Source organism: Eleutherodactylus coqui, chromosome 11 (genome assembly GCF_035609145.1).
Source record: "Eleutherodactylus coqui strain aEleCoq1 chromosome 11, aEleCoq1.hap1, whole genome shotgun sequence".
Taxonomy (NCBI): domain Eukaryota; kingdom Metazoa; phylum Chordata; class Amphibia; order Anura; family Eleutherodactylidae; genus Eleutherodactylus; species Eleutherodactylus coqui.
This window is the reverse complement of record NC_089847.1, coordinates 25,052,237-25,075,140: the sequence shown is the minus strand read 5'-3', so window position 1 is coordinate 25,075,140 and position 22,904 is coordinate 25,052,237. Positions and strand designations below refer to the sequence as shown.

General features: G+C 45.5%; 1 protein-coding gene across 1 annotated transcript in view; it reads left to right on the top strand.

Moving 5' to 3' along the window:
• Nucleotides 1-22,904, top strand: part of CDH15 (cadherin 15) — a 48,684-nt gene that overhangs the window by 10,738 nt on the left and 15,042 nt on the right. The window contains exons 2-6 of the mRNA XM_066582972.1: nucleotides 16,404-16,559; nucleotides 19,154-19,309; nucleotides 21,346-21,490; nucleotides 21,652-21,812; nucleotides 21,899-22,027. Of these exons, the coding sequence (XP_066439069.1) occupies nucleotides 16,404-16,559; nucleotides 19,154-19,309; nucleotides 21,346-21,490; nucleotides 21,652-21,812; nucleotides 21,899-22,027 (747 nt within the window). The remainder of the gene's footprint in view (nucleotides 1-16,403; nucleotides 16,560-19,153; nucleotides 19,310-21,345; nucleotides 21,491-21,651; nucleotides 21,813-21,898; nucleotides 22,028-22,904) is intronic.

Below are 22,904 nucleotides of genomic sequence, written 5' to 3'. Positions count from 1 at the left end.
CACGAATTAAGGCCTTTTTATATGGAATGACTGTTGCGTGCTAAAGTTCCCAACAGTTGTCCCAATGATGGTCGGTCTTGTGCTTTTACACAACAGCGATCGTTGCTCAGTGAATGGAGGTAGAACACGTGGGAGATCTTTCTGGCCCACTTGCTTCCATTCACACTAAGCAGACCATTCTTCATAGATGACTGGCGGACTGTTTACACAGCCTGATGCAGCTGCAGATCAACTATTATTTTTGGGTCCAATCAGCTATTTCTTGCTGATCGTTCTTTCACTGCACGTGTGTGTACCTAACAATTATCGTGCAAACCATTCAATCTAACGAGTAGTTTACACTATAATCGTGTCGTGTAAATGGGCCTTTACGGCATCTAAGCAATTGTTAGGAAATGTTGGGAGCAGTGATTGCGCGAGGGCGTGCACACACAGCGAACAGGCTGAAGACAGCCAGACAGACCACCAGTAGAGAGGATTGTTTGCGGAAGCAGATCCAGCAGTTTTGTTGTCCACCATGCAGACACAGATGGCACCTTTATTACAGAACCCGGTCTCTGCTCGGATCATTTCCAGGCGCTTAGCAGAAGGAAATTTGGTGTCATGGCACCCATTACATATCCTGCCACTAACACTCTAAGACCATCGCCTTTGCTTGCAGTTGTGTCGTGAACAAGAAACCTGGACTGCTACGGACTGGAACCGTATTGTCTTTAGAGATAATTCCAGGTTCTGTTTGGGAGTTGACGATGGTCATGTTCAAGTATGGAGGCCTCATGGTGAGCACTTCTATCCTGCCTCTGCTGTGGAGGATCACACTGACCCCGATGGTGGTGTGATGATCTAGGGAGCCATTGCATACGACAGTCGGTCAAGTAGTGATATGAGGGACAATCACAGCTCAGAGATATTTTCCGGAAATCCTCCGGCCATATATGTTCCTCTCATGGCGGCTTCCAAGAGGCAGCAGGATAATGCTCGTCCGCACACACAAGGGTGACAAAAAGACATAATGCAGCCAGATAGAAATGTCGGATTGCTGCAAAACTCGGCATGCAGTTACATCTCAGGCAGATATCACAGGAATGCCTTCACAACATTGCCACAGTTCTGTGGCCTGCCCACTCGCTGGATTTATCACCGATCGAGCTTTAATGGGATCAGCTGGGATTCCAATTTCGTCAGCCAACGAGTGCTGCAGGATCTAGAGGCCCCATTGCAACATCTGTGGACAAATGTGCTGCAGGATAGCATATGGAACCTGTATGTTTCCATGCCCGCCCATATTACACCTTGTATCTAGGCTAGAGGTGGTATAACAGTGTACTACAGCCTCTTTGCCCTCTATATCACATCTGGTATCCAAGCTAGAGGCAGTACAAGAGGGTACCAGAAACTCCATGCCAGCCCGTATCATATCTTGTATCCAAGCTAGAGACGGTACAACAGGGTACTAGAGCCTCCATGCCTGCCCGTATCATATCTTGTATCCAAGCTAGAGACGATACAACAGGGTACTAGAGCCTCTATGCCCACCTATCACATCTTGTATCCAAGCTAGAGATGGTACAACAGGGTACGAGAGCCTCTTTTGAATTGTACAGTTGTCCCCAATAAACATATCCTTTTGCTCTAATATTGTAATCACTTACTTATATTATCATTACATTCACACATACCTTCTTGGTGCATTTTTTCCATCAACGAGAGTATATATATACCTAAATAGTTGAGGATGGCTTGGGCCAGGATACATTGTAGGAACAATACATAGTTGCACTAACATCAATCAAACATTAGACATTTAACAGATATTTGATTCATTTCTGACTTTTTCTCTCTGTATACATAGAACTATATAGTGCAACTAATAGTAGAGCCTTATACATAGTACATAGACTTTATATACAAGTGATGGCACACTGATCTGCTACTCTAACAGGGGCAGGAGTCCATGATATGAGTCTACATCAGTTCCTAAATAAAGTCATAAGACTCACTGCCATCCCCGCATTGTGCCACTCATTACTGTACCCTCTTCCTACAATGCACTGCAAATATTATGGGCAGACAGCTGGGCATACTTGTAATAGTCTATGGGAGCGGAGCTGGGTGTCATATCCTCCCACGTACTCCAGGCACACAATGAAACATGGCGTGAAACACTAGATGCTGGCAGCTAGTTGCTACGATCGCTGGAAACAGCAAGCCCAATGGTAATTCCATCTAATAGTACCTCATCGCTCTTTCTATTGTGTAACTTTTTCCAATGACCCAGTATTGTAAGCTTTGTGTCTACTTAGATGTATCTCAAAATAAATCCAAAGGGCTTTTTGCTGTCTCTTTTGGACCAGTATCATGTGATTGTACTAATAATCAAATTTGCCTTCTCAAGTTTCTACGTTAGGGCATATAGATGTCATAGAGTAGGGGTCCCAACATGTTTAGGTACACTATCCTACCAGAAGTAATTGGACAGCTGAGCAAGAATCAAAATTAGTATTTATTTCCATATGTTAATACTTAGTGGGGTTCCTTTGGCCCTAATGACATTGGATATTCTCTGTGGCATACTAACATTTGATACACTTCAGCTGATATTTCCCTCCATTCATCCTTCATTCCATAAGTATTGTCACATTGTTGTCTAGAATGTCAGGGTACACCTCCATGTTCATGGTTCTTGTCACTACAACCAATAGACGGAGACCATGTCACATAAAACAACCCCAAACAAAAACGGCTGCTACAACACACTCAGGCAAAAGTCGTTCACCAGACATCCTCCACACCCAGGTACATCCATCTGATGTAAAGATGCAATAGTGTAATTGTGACTCCACAGAACGTCTTCCATTACTCAACTGTCCAATGATTACGCTCTTTGCCCTATTATAGATGAGTCAGTGCATTTCCTTTAAGAGGACTCTCCAAACATTTGCAGGGTGAATGGAGGGAAATTCTAGCTGAAGTGTATCAAGCAGTAATAAAAAGTATGCCACTAAGAGTATTCGACGTCATTAGGGCCAAATGAGCCCCAGTATGTATTAATAAATGTAAATAAATACTACAGTTCATTTGATTCTTGCTTGGTAGGATGGTGTATTACAGGGTCACCCATTTATTTGAATAGGTTCAATGTGATATTGCATTTCCTCTGCAGTGGCTTCTACAGGAAAAATAAGTGGATGTGTAGTAACCCAGAGTTAACCGGGCCCCTCCATAATGTTAACGGTTTTTCTCGTGACGTTGTATTGTCAGTGTCTTCTATGTTGTATGCATTTGTTGTGTATTGCACCTCTGCAGCTCTGAATGGGTTAATGTCTGGGTTATGTCTGAGAAATGTATTTTTCTGTGCTGTCAGTCTCTAGTCACGTGATCATGTTATATATATATAGGTTTGTGCAAGTAGAGTGCAAGAGAGGGACAGTTAGTGAGAACAGTCCAGTTGAGTCTAAGCTAGAGACGAACTTTTAGTGAGTAGGAGAAAACTTGCCTCGTATTAGGAGTCTGAGCGATGGCCTGCTACTTGTCTTAGGCACAAGTCACCCAGGCCTCCTCTGTGCTGATTTGGAGTGCTGAGAGTGAGAGAGGAGTCACCACACAATGCGGAGTGCAACTTCAAATGTGAATGTGTACCGGTAAAGAGCTGGAGAAAGAGTTAATAGAGTCACTGGAAGCAGAACCCCACAGATAACTGGGACTGTGGCCTTTTCTGCCAGCCTGAGAATCCTTCCTGTCACACAACTATCCTGTATGGCACGTGTGTTTTGCTGGCTGATGTAATGTTCATGGACAATTAATGTTTTACCAAGTAAACAAGCTCTACCAACCGTTCCCGGTTTTGCACAGAAAGTTTCCCCTCTGTGTGGACTGTTTATTACAACTTTGGAATTCACGACAGAGGACGAAATGGTGGAGTCACGAGTGACAAAGAACTGCAAGATAACTGCTAGTTGCCCTTTCCCTGTGACCTCCCCCAGCAGTAACTTGGTCGGGTAATCCCTTCATCTTTTAGGCTGTGGGCCGCTGCAGATGCCTATAGTTTACTGGGCAATAACAACTGATCATCATGGTTAGAGAAACTGGACCTGCAACAATCATCTGATCATCAAGACAGAGTCATGGTAAGAAGTAGTGTAGTTAGGACTGTCGCTTTAATAAATTTAATCTAAACTTTTGAGGGCATTTTAGAATATTTTATAGTCCGACACTCCAGATTATAAGGAATTTCCCTTGGGAATAGATTTAGCAAACTTTAAACTTACACTTGACACATCAAAAGCCACTGAAAAGTCAAGTTAAAGTTTGCTGGAACTGTTCTAATGTGTAAGGGATCATTGACGTGGCCATAATTTTGGGTCATGCGCTGTCCATGGGGATTTTTCACACGGAAACATTGCTTGTAAAAAAATTTGCAGCATGTCCTATTCTTGACTGGTTTCACCGAATGAGAATAGCACGCGCAATGTGTGGGGTCTGTGAGCATTAGACAGTACATTGAGGACGGGTGTCCATGTGCTTTTCACTGTGTCCTGCGCCCGTTTTTCCTGGGAACAACCTGTACACGACTGTGTGAATACAGCCTTACACATCAAGCTTACGTTTGCAACATTTGTAAGTTTGTCCATCAGCAATGAGCGTGACTGTAAGCTTTGCAGACTGGGCCTTCACACCAGTGTCTGGTCTATTTAATATAAACAAGTTGCACTTATTCCCAGACGGGGCACCTAACCGTACCAGCCGTGTATATCAGAAGTCAGACTGTGCTGGATGCCTTGGCACCATCCCTGGCAAAAATGCATTTAGCAGCTAATCAGATGGCCAGTGCCCACCTTCCTGACCCTCCGTGTGTGCCAAGCCAGGAACAGTGGAGGGAAAGAGGAATGTAATGATATTATAGGACAATGTAATAGGTAACATATGTCCCTTTTATGTATAGGTTGTCTGCCCCATGCCAACTTGTTCAGTTGGATCTCCAGAGTAATGATCCTTTAACAGGACGAGCGCTGATTGGCAATCTCTTCATTTACTTTTACAAGGGCTAATTGACTTGTAGGAAGGAACAATCTCTGCTGCAGTCCTTGATCCCTCTAGGCTATCTGTTTAGCCATTAGCATTTTGATGCTCACTAAAACTGAATGATGAGCTGATGAATGAGCATTTGTTCATTCCTTGGATCGTTGGTCACTTTATACGGCCCAATTGTTGGAGGAACTTTTTGTGGTCACCATGCAAGAATAGCTAAGCACTATCTATAATTGGCTGAGCGCTCAGTCAATAGCTAAGCACTAGCTGCTATTGGCTGAGCACTCAGCCAATCAGCACAGCCCTTTCAGGAGGCGGCTAAAAGTGCTGGACAGCAGTGTCGGGGAGCCAGCCGGAGGACGCGTCTGAGCGGTGGAGAGGTGAGTAATTTTTTTAAATTGTTTTTTACCACTTATTGATGATTTTCATGGAAGGGCTTATATTTCAAGCCCTTCCCCGAAAATCATATTGCAGGGTTTGCTACTAACCACTGCTTTCAATGAGACTGGCAGCAGCGCTGATCCCATTGAAAGCAATGGGATAGCATGCTGCACTTCTGCGGTCCCCGCGGGAATGAAGGAAACTCCTGCCACAGCTGTCACAGCTGTGGCAGAAGTCCGCGGCATTCTCCATATCTTTTCAATGGGACTGGCGCTGCTGCCGCTGGCCCCATTAATAAGACTGGCGATATGCTGGTCTTAATTCGGCGTCTTTCTTGCGCTGCGAGGCGAGAGTTTTCACGTGCTCTCGCAGCGCAAGAAGAAAATATCGCCAGTGGGTGTCAGCCCTAAAAACCATATTCATAGGATAATCAATTAACCAAAGAGATAGATGTAACTCTTTATTTTTTTGCCCTTTTCCAGAAGAGATAACCACTGATGGTCACCTCTGGGGCAAACTGATGGATCTTTCTATATAGCTGTATGATGACCCTTATAGGAGCTTTAATGGTGGCCATATTGGTCGTTCCACAACTTTTCGTCTGGCTTAAAAATGCGGCTAAATAGCCACGTAAATGAATAGCCACGTGTGAATAAAGCCTTAGAGAGAAGAGAAGGTACCGTCTGTATCTTCCAGACCAAAGCAGAAAACGCCCAAATCTTATTAGTTGTTACTGGCAACCAGCCTGCGTGTGACCCCGTGTATGTAATGCGTCCCGTGTCTGCGCTGCGCAGTCTGTCATCAGCAGTTCAGATAAGCTGCGGATATCGGTGATCTGCCTTACATTATAACTCCACGACAGATTCCATTTTTGGAAACTCCGTTATTATTTTTCGTCCCCGGAATGTGTTATTTGTCTGTGTTGTGTCTATAAATGTCAGACGATAATAGACGCCGCTGAGGCCGCGAAATCTACCATTTCATTATAACGTTTCAGACCATCTGCCTTCCTGCTTTCACTTTTATTACATTTTATGGAGAAATAGATTCAGAAATTGGTGCTTTTTAAAGCCAATTAGATGATGTTTTTTAAGTCACTACGCAATATCTGGGTGGCAGCCATTATGGTTGACATTACACTTCTAGGTTGCGTTTAGGTCTCTTGGAAAGCTGGGTGGGGACAAGCTGTAACGGCGGCCATGTTGGCCTTTACTTTGGTTCCTCTATGATATACTGGGACTGCAGCTGTTGCCCGTAGCAACCAATCACGTGCTTGCCTTTATTTTCAAGTCTGCTAAGAAATGCACCTGGAATGGTTGCTAGGGGCGACACCTCAGGCCTTCTCCTCCTCTGTGTACAATGGCAAGGGAGCTCCTTGATAGGAGATGGCAGCCATGCTCTGCCAGCTCCCTCAGTCAGTAGGGCGAGCCTCACACCCATTTTTGTGTAGGAATGAGGTAAATTCTTTGGACGCCTGTAATGTGATGCTGCCCTTTAAATACAGGGGGGCCTGGGGCAGCAGCTGGCACTTTCTGAGCCCTTGGGGACGGCTAAACTGCAGTTAATCCCACATTTGTTTCCCTTCCCCCCACTGGGCAGCTGGATAGTCAGTTACTGCACTCAGCAGGGATCTAGTAATGTCTTCACACCTGCCCACCAAGGGGTTAAACGGTGCGCCATAAAAGCAGGGAAACGAATCTGTATTTTGTCCCGCTGCACATTTTATGGGGAGAAGCTAATCTTACATCTTATCTGCAGTATTAAAGGTAAAAGCTGTGGGGAAAATAAATAAAATATATATTAAGCTTCCATGAAATCCATGTAATAATATGTGTTCGTAAATAGCAGCGTGGACGTATGTCATGTGACAGGAAATCTGCCATAATACGCTCATTGTCAGAAACCATCCCTTCCCTAGAAGATGGCGGATGGAGTTAAACTTCATATAAGTGATTACAATATCAAGGAAAAAGGATCATTAAGTGCGGAGAACTGACCAAGGGGTAGAGAGGCTCTAGTATCCTGTTGTACCACCTCTAGCTGGATACAAGTTGTGATACGGGCGGGCATAGAGGCTCTAGTACCCTGTTGCACCGCCTCTAGCTTGGATGCAAGATCTGATTCAGGCAGGCATGGAGGCTCTAGTACCCTGTTGTACCGCCTCTAGCTTGGATACAAGATGTGATATGGGCGGGCATGGAAGCTCTAGTACCCTGTTGTACCACCTCTAGCTTGGATACAAGATGTGATATGGGCGGGCATGGAAGCTCTAGTACCCTGTTGTACCACCTCTAGCTTGGATCACGATGTGGTACAGGGGGGCATGGAAGCTCTAGTACCCTGTTGTACCACCTCTAGCTTGGATCAAGATGTGATACGGGGTGCATGGAGGCTCTAATACCCTGTTTTACCACCTCTAGTTTGCATACAAGATGTGATACGGGGGGATGGAGCATGGAGGCTCTAGTACCCTGTTGTACGACCTGTAGCTTGGATACAAGAGAGGATACGGGGAGGAAGTGAGGCATGGAGGCTCTAGTGCTCTGTTGCACCATCTCTAGCTTGGATACAAGATGTGATACCGGGGCGCATCACATGGAGGCTCTTGTACCCTGTTGTACCGCCTCCAGCTTGGATACAAGATGTGATACGGACATGGAAGCATACAGATTCTGTATGGTATCTTGCAACATATCGTTCCACATTTGCTGTAACAGATCCTCCAGATCGTGCAAACTCGTAGATTGTCGAAATTGGCACCACAGATGGTATATTGGTGATAAATCTGGTTACCAGGCAGCCACAGAAGTGTGACAATGTTGTGGGGGCTCCTGTGACCCCCTTGTGTGTGTCCAGCTCAGCATTATCCTGCTGCCTCTTGGAAACAGCCATGAGAGGAACTCAACATATCACTGAGCTGTCATTGTCCCTCACTAGGGGTGACCGACTGTCATATGTGATGGCCCTCCAGTCTATCACACCAGCAGGAAGCAGTGTGCCGCTCTACAGCAAAGGCAGGATTGAGGTGCTCAGCCGTGGTCCCCAGACACGAACATGGGCGTTACTGTCCAAACTAAACCTGGATTCATCACTGAAGACAACCCGGTTCCACTCCGTAGCATCCACTTTTGTCGTTTACGACACCAATGCCGTACATGTAATGGGCGCTGTGAGAACAAATGTTCTTTAGCGAAACACCTGGAACTGGTTCCGACAAACACAGGGGTGTAACGATGGCACCACCTGTCTCTGGATAGCAGAAAATGAAACAGTTGGAGCTGCTGGTGCTTGTCGGACGATCAGACGGTGGTCTGTTGAGGGCATCCTGAGCCCGGTCGCCTTGTGTGTCCCCACGCATCCACTTGTCCCAACACAACCTAACAGTCTGGTCAGATGTTCCTCTCTACTGGTGGTTTGTCGGGGGTCCTGAGGCCGATCACCTTGTGTGCCCTCACGCATACACTGGACCCAACACCTCCTAACGGTCTGGTCAGAACGGCCCGGTGGGGGACAATTCGTGGATACGGCCATCCAGCTTCTCACATCCCAATAATGCGCCCCCTCTCGGACTTTTGTAACGGGGTGAAATCTCTTCTTTGTGTCGTAGAGACGTCTATTGGTCAACAAACTCCAAACAAGCGGAAGAAGAGGTCACTACACACAAGGAGCCGCCGAGAGTCTTTTTAAGGCCAAAGGGGGATCCCCTTTTTAACCACAAGTTATGCCATCCATAACAGAACTTCAGGGACCTTCCGCCCAGGACCTCTTTTAATCAGCTTATTTTCGGTCCATATGCTATCCATGTATTACACGGATGGCACATGAAGCCTTCGTAGCCAATTAGGCTATTCACATGGAAGTTATTACGGAGGAAAGTAGGATTTACAGTGAATGGGGTCCGTGTGCCGACGTTTCTTGGGTGCACGTCACATATGGCAGAGGTAGCAGTGATACCCAGGCCGTGACTGAGGGGCTCTAAAGACCAAGAAGACCCAGTGTTCTAAGAAGCACATGGTAGGTGGGGATAAGGAATAGGTGAGGGTAGACAATTGCCTATGGCACCTCCATGCCACAGGTGGATGAGGGGGCAATTTTATGCAACACTGAACTTTTTACTCAATGGGGAAAATTTCCTAAGCCTAGCATTTCCACGTCAGTCTCAGTATAATTATTCCCCGCTCATGCGTCTTTTCATGTTTTAGGCACATCTCGGCTTCTCCATGACATCATTTACATCAGTTTCTGGTGTAGGTTATACTTAAATCTGTCAGTCTTGAGCTGCCATGACTCCCCCCCTTCCCTCAGACACACTTTTTTTAAACAAAAGTGGTGAGGACGACACAAAAGGCCAAAAAGTCACAAATATTTGTGCAAAAAGTTGCAACTTTTTTACTTTTAGAAACTGGCATTAAAGCCTTTATACAGGTCCCTCAATGAGTACTTCCATCAGTCATGGAAGTGCTTATTGGTACAGGAGACCCAGAGAAAGGTGAGTATACTTTGTATTGCTCAGCGCTTCTCGCATCGGGTTGGTTCTCCATTGCTTCGATCACCAGCGCTGCACTTAGTTTCAGTGCGGCCCACCTTAAGGACATTGGTATCAGGACATGGCGCAGCGCCTGCAGGGGAGGAAGACCTAGTGAAGTCAAGAGGTGTCACCGGCGGCAGCACCCAAAGCAGGCATAGGGTTGCGGCAGTACCCGGACAGAAGGAGTCAAGAGAATCATTCTTTTTATGCTTGCTTTTGAAGTCTAGTCTAAGTTCTGGATTCATTATGGGGCTATAATCATTATGGGATCTGATATGGCGTATCGTGTCTACAAATTATGGGGTTGGATCAGGGGTGTTTTCTAACTATGAGATCAGATAAGGGGTCTGTTCTAGTTATTGTGTCAGATCTGGGGTCTGTTTTAATTATGAGCTCGGATCTGGGGTCTGTTCTAATTCTGGGGTCAGATAAGGGGTTTGTTTTAATTATGGGGTCTATTTTAGTTATGGGTCAGATCTGGGATCTTTTCTACTTGTGAGGTTATACTTGGGGTTTGTTCAAATTATGGGGTTGGATCTTTGATTTCTTTTAATTATTGGGTCAGATATGTGGTCTGTTCTAATTATGGGGTCAGATAAGAGGTGTTTTCTAATTATGGGGTCGGATCTGGTGTCTGTTCTAATTACGGGGTTGAATATATTTAGGGTCTATTCTAATTATGGGGTCAGGGTCAGAAGGAATTTTGTCTTAATTATGGGGTTGGATAACGATCTGCTTCAATAATGGGGTCGGAACTGGGGATCTATTTCAATTATGGGATCTAATCTGGGAATATAGGGGGGGAGGATTGCCTAATCTGCCCTGTCCCCGAATCACCATGTTTCAGCCAGGCCCTAGACGGGGGCCCTGATTTTGCACTAGTTCCCAGAAGCTTCAAATTTCTTGTTAGCATATAAATGTATTTGGGAAATCTGAATCCCTCCAATGGAATTCTTGAAATAGTCATTTTGCCACCACATTGAGTAGTACGTATCATGTGGTTTAGCCAAACGTCAGGTTTCCATATGGTAATGTATCAGTAGAGCGCCCTCTAAGGGTCTAAGCTCAATGCATAATTCATAGATAACCATCAGTCACTACGATACAAACTGAGTATTATGATAATGCTCCCTGTGTTATCGATGGAGAGTATGTTTTGTATCCTTGGCCGCAGCTTTATGTACTGGAGGGAATTATAATGTCCAGATTGTATGATTGTAATAACTGTGGACCCCCAATCTAGGAAATAAGGGGGGCTGTCTGTAATTTTGGCGCTATACTGAAGCTGGCCTTACTGAACAACCTGCTTAAACTTCAAAGTGCAATAAACTCTTTCCACGGTCTTCATTACATAACTGAGCGGCTTTTGGCGACAGTAGTGGGAGTCCAGCGCCAAGGAGGGTGAGTAACCCCGACAGATGGCTTTTCATTAATTGTTGACCCTTCTGTGACAGGCACCATTTGGCTTTTCTGGCAGACAGCAACAGAGTGGATATTCTTAAGTCAGGGACAAATTACTTCATGTGTTACTGGGAGGAAGAGAACCGCATACTTTATACTATATTGGCAGCGGAAGGGTTAAAAAACAATTATATACAGCAATGTTCCTAAAGAGTCGCTCAACAGAGGAGACTTTGGAATAGATGGTGGAACGCGTTGAGGAATCGAGTCAGATAGAGGTATCCAGTAGTTCCGCTGTTGTAGAACGTCACACGGGTGTTTTCTGCGTGCGAATACGGTCCAATTTGTAGTCAGACTGAACTCACATGGAAGTAGAACTCTGATGTCAATGATACTATTCACACGAGTGTTTTATTACCTGGACAGCGAGTTAGAAATAAGAAAAAATCAACATGTTCTATCTGGGTCCAATTCTTGGACGAGAATCACCCATTGAAGTCAATTGATGCATTAAAAACAGTTAGCATTCGCATAGCTTAGAAGTGTGTTCCTTTTTTTTACAGTAGATGCACCTATTGACTTCAATGGAAGTTTTAAATAAACTTTATTAGGTCACCTTCTGTTTTTTTTAACATGCGGAAAAAACTGATGTACCCATATCTATACCTAAACTGTAACATAGTAACAAAGTATGTTAGGCTGAATGAAGACAATGTCCATCTAGTTCAGCCTATTAATCCTCCCATGTTGTTGATCCAGAGGAAGGCAAAAACCCCAAGAGGCAGGAGCCAATTAGCTTATTTGGGGGAAAATTCCTTCCCGGCTCCCTAATGGCAATCAGACTAATCCTTGGATCAACCCCTAATAGTTCCTACCTGACTGTAAGACCTGGAGCTACAAACCTGCTGGTGACCTAAAGTCTATATCCTGTAATATCCTTCCGCTCGAGAAAGACGTCTAGTCCCCTATTAAACTCCCCAATGGATTCTGCCATCACCACGTTCTCAGGCAGAGAGTTCCACAGTCTCACTGCTCTTACAGTAAAGAACCCCCTTCTGTGTTGTTGATGAAACCTGCTTTCTTCTAGATGTAGAGGATGCTGTCTTGTTACTGACGCAGTCCTGGGTATAAACAGATCATGGGAGAGATCCTTGTATTGTCCCCTCATGTATTTATACATAGTTATTTGATCACCCCTTAGCCGTCTTTTTTCCAGAGTGAATAATCCCAGTTTTGATGCCTCTCTGGGTATCCCAGTCCTTCCATTCCGTTTATTAATTTAGTTGCCCTTCTTTGAACCCCCTCAAGCACTACAACATCTTTCCTGAGGACGGGTGTCCAGAACTGTACGTAGTATTTCATGTGAGGCCTGACTAGTGTCTTATATAGAGGGAGAATAATGTTCTCGTCCCTCACCCCTATACCTCTTTTAATGCACCCCTAGACTTTATTAGCTTTTGCAGCAGCTGACTGGCATTGGTTACTCCAGTTAAGTCTACAATCCACTAGTACCCCCAGGTCCTTTTCCATCTCACTTTTCCCTAGCAGTACCCCATTTAGTGTATATTGGTGACATCCGTTTCTCCTGCCCATGTGCATAACCTTACATTTATCAACATTGAACTTCATTTGCCATTTTTCTACCCAAGCCCCCAGTTTATCTAGGTCCTTTTGTAGCTGCACATTGTCCTTCGTTGTGTTAATTGTCTTATATAGTTTTGTATCATCTGCAAATATTGATATTTTACTGTGCAGCCCCTCTATCAGGTCGTTGATAAATATATTATGGGGCCTAGTACTGAACCCTGTGGCACCCCGCTAGCGACGGTGGCCCAATCAGAGTATGAACCATTTATTACCACCCTCTGCTTCCTGTCATTGAGCCAGTTCCTTACCCAGATGCACACGTTTTCTCCCAATCCGAGCTGTCTCATTTTATATATTAGCCTATTATGCGGCACGGTGTCAAACGCTTTAGAGAAGTCCAGATATACGATATCAATAGACTCTCCCAGGTCCAGCCTAGTACTTACTGCGCTACATACAACTGAAACGAATTTACATAATGCTCTAGCCCCTTGGCATAAGCTTTCCAAACATGACTTGTTTCTTGAACTATATGAAAATTTGTTTGTAGCCCCCTAGGCCGCTCTCACACGTGGCCCCAGCGATTTCAATCACCGTGCTTTGCCGTGATTTTACTTTTGTTTTCAGAGGCAGCGTTCCTGCCTCCGACAGCGGCTTTATTGCACCCCATTGATGAGGGGTGCGAAACACAAAAAATAGAACAGACAGTGCTGTGTTCCAGCACCTGTCTGCGAGGCTCCATTGAAATCAATGGGGTCCATTTGTTCGGTTCTGTCCAGAGACAGAGCTGTTCAGCCACGAGGATTCCCCTTTCCTGCTTCCAGAACAGCGAACCTCGAGCGCAGATGTGAAGCCACCCTAATTCACACAAGTGATTTGTTTTTCACAGACCAATAGTCCGAGTCTGACAAATTGCTGCAAGTCCTATTTTTAGGTGATTCTTGTTCAAGAATTGCCCATTATTTTCTATGGGAGTTCAAAAAAAAAAATAAAAATAGTGCCGCAGTCACATGCCATGCGATTTACATGCATTGTACTATTGGAACGACCTACAATTAGTTTTTTTCATGTGTGTTAATAGTAGTGGATGTAAGTCTGATGCAAAAAGCACATTTTATTTTAAAACTGCATTGTACACACAGAAAACCGCAGAGAAATCGCAGGTGAAACGGTTTTTCACTGACTTACATCACATTGGCCAGTGTGAATACAGCCTGGTGGCCATGACCGCTTGTAGGGTTTCTCCGTCCGCACCTGTTCCTTCACACTTGTCTTTGTGGGATTAGGCCGGCTCTGTACATTCGCAGGATCCGTCGTCTATAACGAGACTGACCAGGTGTTCACAGACAGACGTCTTGATACCAGTGCTGTGGCACCTGCGGCCTCAGACAGCCGGCACAGTGATTGGCAGTGCCCATGTGTTCACATTGGAGCTCACGTGGTATTGATGTTCAGGTAACCAAAGACATCCAGACTCCACAGGGAGACGTGAAGAGGATCAGATGGAGCCGCAGAGGAATGATGGTGGCACAGAGTGGCGGATCTATCAGTCTCCTCATTTACATTCACTTTCTCTCTGTCCTTCCACATCTCAGTGAGACCCGGAGGATTTTTTTTTTGTGCACGTCAAAAACAGATGACACACGGTTGCAAAAAAAAAAAAGCATATTGCACCAAAAACGTACTAAACACACAGTGAAAACGGCGTGTTTTTCACAAACCACAAGTACATATGCATGTATGAATGCACCATAAGGGTATGTGGAAGCCTGGGTGACAACCAGCTGTCTAGTAACAAGAGCGTACACGCTATAGAGGAGGACCATGTGGCTGCCGTGGCGCCCTTGCAGAGAGGGGGCCCAGCACTGGTTGTCCATCCCTTTTTCATTGCTAGCAAACAATGGTATATGGCCTTAGGGCTCCTTCACACGGGTGTATTTACGTGCGCAATACACAGAGAATAGAACCCATGTATTTCAATGGGTTCGTTCACATTCCCATATTTCACACGCACATTTCGGTTGCACAAAAAACGCAGCATACTCTACTTTTCAATGCATTTGTGCACCAAGGGTTCCTACAGAAGTCAATGGGGAGTGCGCAAATGTGCACTCAATATGCAAGAAGATGGATGATACTCTGCATAATTCCATGGGAGAAAGAGCATATCTGGAGCTAACTAGCTATTTCAAGCGTTGTGTCTTGATTGCTGTGCGCAAATGAACATGCTTTACGGGTGAAAAAAGTACAGTAAAATACGCCGATATGTGCGCAACAAAAGCATAGTTCATTTCACCAAAAAGTTGCGCTGAGACACGTGCAAATACGCACACGCTCCAGTAAAGGAGCCCTAAGGCTGTATTCATACGGACGATTGGGATCTGTAAAAATGGCCCAATTTTCATGCAATTTTGTGATTTCCATGTTCTATTTCCCGGAAAAAAACGAAAACAAGGCAGGTTCTGCCAAAATTCTGATTGCTGGGGGTTTTGCTGCTGAGACATCCACAGATCTCAAGAATGGGAGTCCAACATTCTCCTCTGCTCCTCACTGAGGGATCATTGCACGCTCCATAGCGAGGAGTAGATTGAATGGAGTGGTGGTTGAGCATGCACGATGCCGCTCTATTCATCTTCAGTGGGACTGCCGGAGATAACCAAGTGCTTGTATTCAGCTATTTTTGTCAGCCCCTCTGACATGAATGGAGCTCCATTGGATTTACTCCTCAGTATGGGAGGTGCATTGAGCCCACAGAGGGAGAAGAGGGGACACAGGAACCATGGGGGTCTCAGCAGTGAGGCCTCCACCGATCAGACTTTTGTCCTATATCATATGGAGGATTGACGATAGAAGTCAATTTTGGAACAACTCCTTTAAGGGTCAGAGAGGAAGGTCAGATCCTTGTGACTAGGATGGCAAAAATGTAAGTGATAGTAAGAGGGCCGTTTTTACGATTTGCTATGGGGCCCTTCTCTTCCGTGTACTACCTACATACACGCGTATGGATGCAGTTGCTGAGCAGCCTGGAACTTTGTTATAATCCGTCGAATCACCGAAATTCACCTTTTGATTGACAGATTTTGCAGCTGTGGATAAAGTTTCAGAAACTTGCAGGAACAGTAATCACGCACACTTCCTGGCTTATCAGCAGTGATTACAGTAATTGGCCTAAGATTGAGCCGCATGTCAAACATAAGGTAATCATAAACCAATATGACAGATGCGATTAAAGAGCGCCGCGTTCCAAAAATGCTCTGTAAATATAAGTTCCTTGAGATGTCCTCTTCTATTTCCTGGAAGCTGGATGACACACTGTACGGCTTCCATTATACTTTAGTCCTAACTAGGCTGTTCTTCACCGGGGGGGGGGGGGGGGGGGGGGGGACGACAGATATTTAGGTTGTGCTCTAGTTCTGTTCCCTGGCTTATTCAGTGCAGATCTCACTATGATGAAACCAATGTCCATCTTGTCCTGCAGGTCATCAGCGTGACACCACAAGATGAAGACATCCCTGTCAGGCGTCTATGGAGAGAGAAGGCAACTGGCGAGATGCAAAGGTTTAAAAGAGCCTGGGTGATTCCGACAATTTCAGTCTCTGAGAATTTGAAAAGCATCCCCTTCCAAGTAGTTCAGGTGAGGAAAGCAATATGTGAGGAGTCATTAACAGTATTGTGCACCTCCTGTATGTAGATAAGGTGACCAGATGTCCCGATTTAGGCGGGACAGTCCCACTTTGTGACCCTGTGTCCTGCCTTCTGCTGGGACAGCCATTTGTCCCGCTTTTGGGATGTTTGTCCTGCCTTTATTGTGCTTTCAGGAGATGTTTGGTCACTATAGTGATTACCAGCTGGGGTGCTGCAGCTCCCCGCCGGTAATCACTTTGCAGCGCCACAGCAGATGCACACACTGACGGCAGTGTGTGCATCCAGAACCTTCCTCCCTTGACCTCTCCTCTTTAGTTCCGCAAGAGGAGAGGGGAAGGGAGGAGGCTCTGCTGCAGGCACACATGCTTCCTCCCACAGCAGCCCCGAGAAGAGGAGAAGTAGTGGCACTCTGAAGACCAGGAGGAGGGTAAGTATATCGGTTTCATGGGGGCTCTACTACTACTGTGGTGGTCACTGTTATTACTGGGGTCGATATATGGAACACTATTAGTAACAGCGTCCCCTATATCAGCCCCAGTAGTAATCGTATTAGCACTGAGGCCACTATTACTACTGAGGGCCACTGTGGGGGACACTATTACTACTAAGGGCCACTGTGGGGGTCACTATTACTACTGAGGGCCACTGTGGGGGTCACTATTACTACTGAGGGCCACTGTGGGGGTCACTATTACTACTCGGGCCACTATGGGAATCACTTTTATTACTGAGGGGCGCTGTGCGGGACACTATTACTACTAAGGCCTACTATGGGGGGTCACTATTACTACTGAGGGTCACTGTGGGGGACACTATTACTAATGAAGGCTACTGTGGGGGTCACTATTACTACTGAGGGCAACTGTGGGGGTCACTATTACTACTGAGGGCCACTCTGGGGGTTACTATTACTACTGAGGGCCACTATGGGAATCACTTTTATTACTGAGGGGTGCTGTGGGGGACACTATTACTACTAAGGCCTACTGTGGGGGTCACTATTACTACTGAGGGCAACTGTGGGGGACACTATTACTACTGAGGGCAACTGTGGGGGACACTATTACTACTGAGGGCAACTGTGGGGGACACTATTACTACGGAGGGCCATTGTGGCTCTATAGAAATTGCACTGGCTGCTATCTATGTCAAAAATATGTCAGCATCAACTTCCTTAATTACGAGAAATCTAATTTCTTCATGTAGTTTACAAGATATGAGGTTAATGCTGCCCTCTAATGTACACAATTGGAATTACAAAGCATAGATGTTTTGGAAAAGTTGCTACTGACCCCATGTACAGGTCACTCCCATAACAGAACATGGGTTTACCTACTTCCAAAAATGTTTGCAGACAGTAAATTATAAGGATATTAAGTCACCAAGGAGTTATGTGACCATATAGAATCTACGGTTGTGGAATTCTGAGGCGACTTCTAATATTCTTTATAATATATTACATGAGAGGGTACAATATTCCTTAGAATACATGGCACAGCTGCTGCAAACCTCAATTTGAGGTGCAAAATATAAACCCCTTAGTGACCGCCCTATGTGTTTTTATGTCCTGCCGTTGTAGGACGTATATGAATGGAGATTGCACGGCGATCTCCCTCCATACACCGTGGGCGCTGGATGTTTCTTACAGCTGACACCCGCGTGCAACAACTCTGACTAGCCTTGCAGCTCATCAGGGCTTTTAACCCTTTAAATGCCGCTGTCAATTCTGACAGCGGCATTTACATCCTCCGACTGATGTCCGGGGGTCCTGTACCGCCCCCTGCAATGTGATCACAGTGAGCCATGTGGGTCTCATGTTATCCAGGTATCATCCAGTATTGGAATTTCACAGAAGCATAGCGTTTTTTCCTGAAATTTGTCTCGCATTAATGGGTAAAATGCACTTTGACAAGCGCGATATCACGCTCGTCTGTATACGGTTAGCCGAAGGGTGCTATTATACAAACACTATTAACACTTACATAGTAACGCCAATTGCTGAGCAGTACCTCCGCTTGCTGGTTCAACTGTGCAATTGTCAGAGAAATGTGAGTACCGGCGGCATCTGATAGCGCTTGTGTAATATCAGTGTCTGTCGTTCTGCTCATCAGTGCACAAAAAAAAGTCAATGGGGGTGCGCACACAAGATGCAAGGAGACGTGTGAAACATTGTATGACTGCACAGGAAAAAGAACATATCCGCAATACATTAGGACTAATTAGCCTTTTCAATCGAAGCGTCTTTGTTTGCTGCGTGCAAATGAACATGCCTTGCGGGCGATGCGCATGCAAAAAAAACATCATTTGTTCCGCTAAGGTGCCTGCAAGTACGCTTACGCCTGTGTGAATCCGGCCTGAGGAAGGACAAGAGAAGAATTGTCTACAGCTACAACATGCAAAACCAGACCCTTCCTCGAGGGCGTCTCGGCGTTGGCTCTCTAGCGCACCTGTCGTCACTTTCATTTGCACAGAAGCAGGTGAAATTGATTCACAATTTCTTATGTTTCCCATCTGGATAGATGGATATCCCTGAAGCAGAGTGCATGGATATAACATAGGTGATTGTGTATGTTCTTCTTTTAGATTAAGTCAGATAAGCAATACCAGAGCAGCGTGATCTACAGCATCAAGGGGCCCGGAGTCGACGAGGAGCCCAAAGGAATCTTCACTATTAACAAGACAACGGGAATTGTGTATCTGAATGCGGTGCTGGATCGTGAAAAGATCGATCGCTTCAAGGTAATATTATACACCATGTCACACAATGATATAGTCCCTGCTGTATGGGAGTCTTCACCTTGTGTCGCCTCTTATTACTCTAAGGTCACATTCACACGGCGCAGACTTGCTGTGGGTTTTCTGATGCACATATCTGCAGCATTTACAGTAGCAACAAAGTTTGGCTGCTTTTTACCGTGATTAGAGCGGCGTCCCGAGCACCGTGCTGATCATGGTGCAATGCTCCCATTGATTTCAATGGGGCCTCACAACGCTGTCTGTGTTATTTTCTGCATTTTTTTAATGCACCTTCGCACCCATCACAATGATGGGAATGCGTTAAGAAGCAGTGTCAAATGCTGTGACATGCGTTCAAAAACGCTGCTCGAAATTGCGGTAAAATGCAGCGGTTTCAAGCGGCGTTGAGCTAAACGCTTGTGTGAGAGTGGCCTTAGGGTGCATTCAGACATTGCAGATTTTGGTGCAGATCTTCAGCAGATTTAACCCCTTTAATTTTAATTAAATTGAAAGAGTAAAAATCTGCACATAATCAGCTACGTTTAAAAAGCACCTTAAGGGCTTAATTACCTGAGCGTATATACACTACCGTGTGACACACGGGGCAGCGTATACGCCGTCAGGCAGGGGGGAGGCAGCTTAGCAGAACTTGCCGCTGTTTGCAATGGGAGGAACGGGACAGGGGCGGGGATTAGCTCCGCCCCCTCCCTACCATTGCAAACAGCGGCAAGGGGCGGAGAAGAGAAGGGGGATGGAGTTTAGCAGTCCCTCCCACCTCCTGCAGCTGTCATTGGCTCCTATAGGAGCTGGTCGGGCGCTTTTACGCTGCAGAGATACGCCCCTGTGCACTGATGCATTGTAAACTAATGCATCAGAGGTGCAGCATATATCGGCTTGGGTGTGAAAACCTGGCCGATATATGCCCTTGTGAATAAGCCCTAAGGCTAATTTTACACAGACAAATGCGATATCAGGCCACAAACCGCGACCAAATATTGTGCTTTCCAACGTGAAATTTCCCGGCAGATGAGAGGTGTTTTTGTTAGCCGAGGTGGAGGATTTCCCATTGTTTTCAGTGGGAAACCTCGCATCATACTCATGTGCACTTAGTGCGATGCATTGCCGTCCCCATCAAAAACAATGGGTGATGCAATGCGAGGGCACGCTCGAAGATGGGACATGCTGCTCATGTGTATGACTCCATGTGGTTCATATTCATGTGAGATTTGTGTGTCCGCAGCAAACATTCCGCAGCGCAAAATCTGCATGAAAAAAACAGGATTTTGATGCAGAATTTAGTGTGGAATTCACACCCTCATTTGAAAAGGTGGATTCTGCACTGAAAATCCGCTGCTGTAATTGACATGCTGTGGATTTAAAGTTTGCTCTGCATGTAAATTTCTGCAGCAGATTTTTTTTTTTTTTTATGCAATGTGTGGATGAGATTTTTAAAATCTCACCCAGTTTGCTGCTACTGTAAATGCTGTGGGAAAGTCTGGCTAGAAAATCCATGACAAATCCACCCCTTGAGGACATACGAGCTGTAGGGCACCTTCACATGTGGTGAAATCGCTGCAGGCATTCTGCAACGGATTGCCCGTTGCAGTTCCACTGGAAATTGACGGTGGCCAAATCCACATTAAATGGTGTGAATTTAGGCACCTTTTTAATTGTGGATCAGCTGCAGAATTTGTATTTCAAGGGTTGAATTCCGCTGCATTAATAAACATGCTGCGGATTTACACGCAGAATATCAATTTATCCTGCAGATTTTTAGCATGGATTTCCTCTCTTCAAATGAGAGGGGGGGGGGGGGTGGAATCCGCATTAAAATGTGCAGCAAACGCCATGCGTTGTGTGCAAATTTTGGTGCAAATTTTTTTTTTCTGGTTCTGCAACAAAATCCTCAGGAAACATTTGCTATGTGGGAGTGTAGCCTACAGATGCAAATTCTCTCCTCCATGATGTGTTATTTCACTGTATTGGCAGATATGAGTAGTCATTGCTGAGGCTTCATCAGCTTTTCTCCTCTCCCTCAGCTTCGCGCCTTCGCACTGGATAGTGATGGAGTTCCCCTTGAAGACCCCACTGATTTAGAGATAGTTGTTATGGATCAGAATGACAACCGTCCAGTGTTTTCGCAGGCGCTGTTCAAAGGATACGTGCTGGAGAATGCAATTCCTGGTAAGCACAGCTTTACTTGCTGGCTAAGGCGATATCTATAGCAGTGGTATATTTGCTGGTTCAGGGTCCTCCTGGATGCAGGAGGCTCAGTTATGAAGGTGATGGGCAGAGACCTGCTTATACATAGTGTATAGGGTATGACCATCTCGTATACCCTTTAGGAACATTGGTAATGAGGGTGATCGCCACCGACGCAGATGATGCCAACACAGACAACGGTCAGCTGAAATATTCCATAATTCAGCAGGACAGTCCAGAGATGTTCAGTATTAATCAGGACACCGGGGAGATCAGGACCGTCCAAGTGGGGCTGGACAGAGAGGTAAGGCTGCCTGCAGGTTACATGTATGGAGAAGATTGATGAGATCTTACCGGAATATCAACAGATTCCTGTCTCTGTTCCTACAGGTGGTGGGATCGTACAACCTCACGGTACAAGTTGCGGATATGTTGGGAGACGGGTTATCCACTACAGCCAATGCAGTCATTTCCATAGGTGACCTCAATGATAATGCACCTCTGTTCACCCAGGAAGAGGTATAGTAACAAATCAGGATTGTCGGTGATTGTCTTGGTGCTTGGTATTCCTTTGTCTTATACTAGATTGAATGATCTGCCCGGAGGTGGAATTAGGGTTGCAAACGTCACCAAAAAATACCAGCCAATGTAAAAGAGGCATGGCATATCACAATGTATGACTTTACCTCCGTTATTCTAGTGCCCCCTATAGTCCCCCCTTCCTTCCCCATTAGTGTCCTCAATAGTAATAGTGCCACTGCTAGTCGCCCCATTAGTAATGGTGCACTCTCCTTACCCATGAGCAACAGCAATGGCAGCAAGTAGTTTACTCACTAAAGCAGAGCTAGTCTAGCTGCCACGGCTGCTATATGCAGAGATCCTGCCTCCTTCCCGGCATCTGCGCTGCGTACTATACGTGCAGGAACACGGATGACAGGGAAGGAAACCAGGTCTCTATGTACAGCAGCTGCGGCGCCTAGACCTGCTTCAGCGAGTAAAGTACTTGGCGCCATGGTTGCTGCCCGGCTAAAGATGCTCGCAGGGAAGTTATTTTTTTACCGTCCATTTAAATGATCAGTAACCTTAATGATTGGACCTTAATAACCAGCGACGCTGGTGGTTTGCTGGCCGGGTGGCAACCCTGGGTGGAATATATTAATGGCTACAGGCGAATGAGCATCTTTTACGGAACTGTTGATGTTGTATTATTACCATGACTGACGTGGTCATAAAGATGGGCACAGCATAGTCAGACAAGACTTGCCCATATCTTGTGGGTATCTTGGTCAGCTGTTGCAGTTCTATATGCCTAATTTTATTAATATAAGTCCGTACATTTTACATCTCTGTGTTGTCGCTCCCTTTGTATTATTTGCTTCCTTCTCTTTCGTTGTAG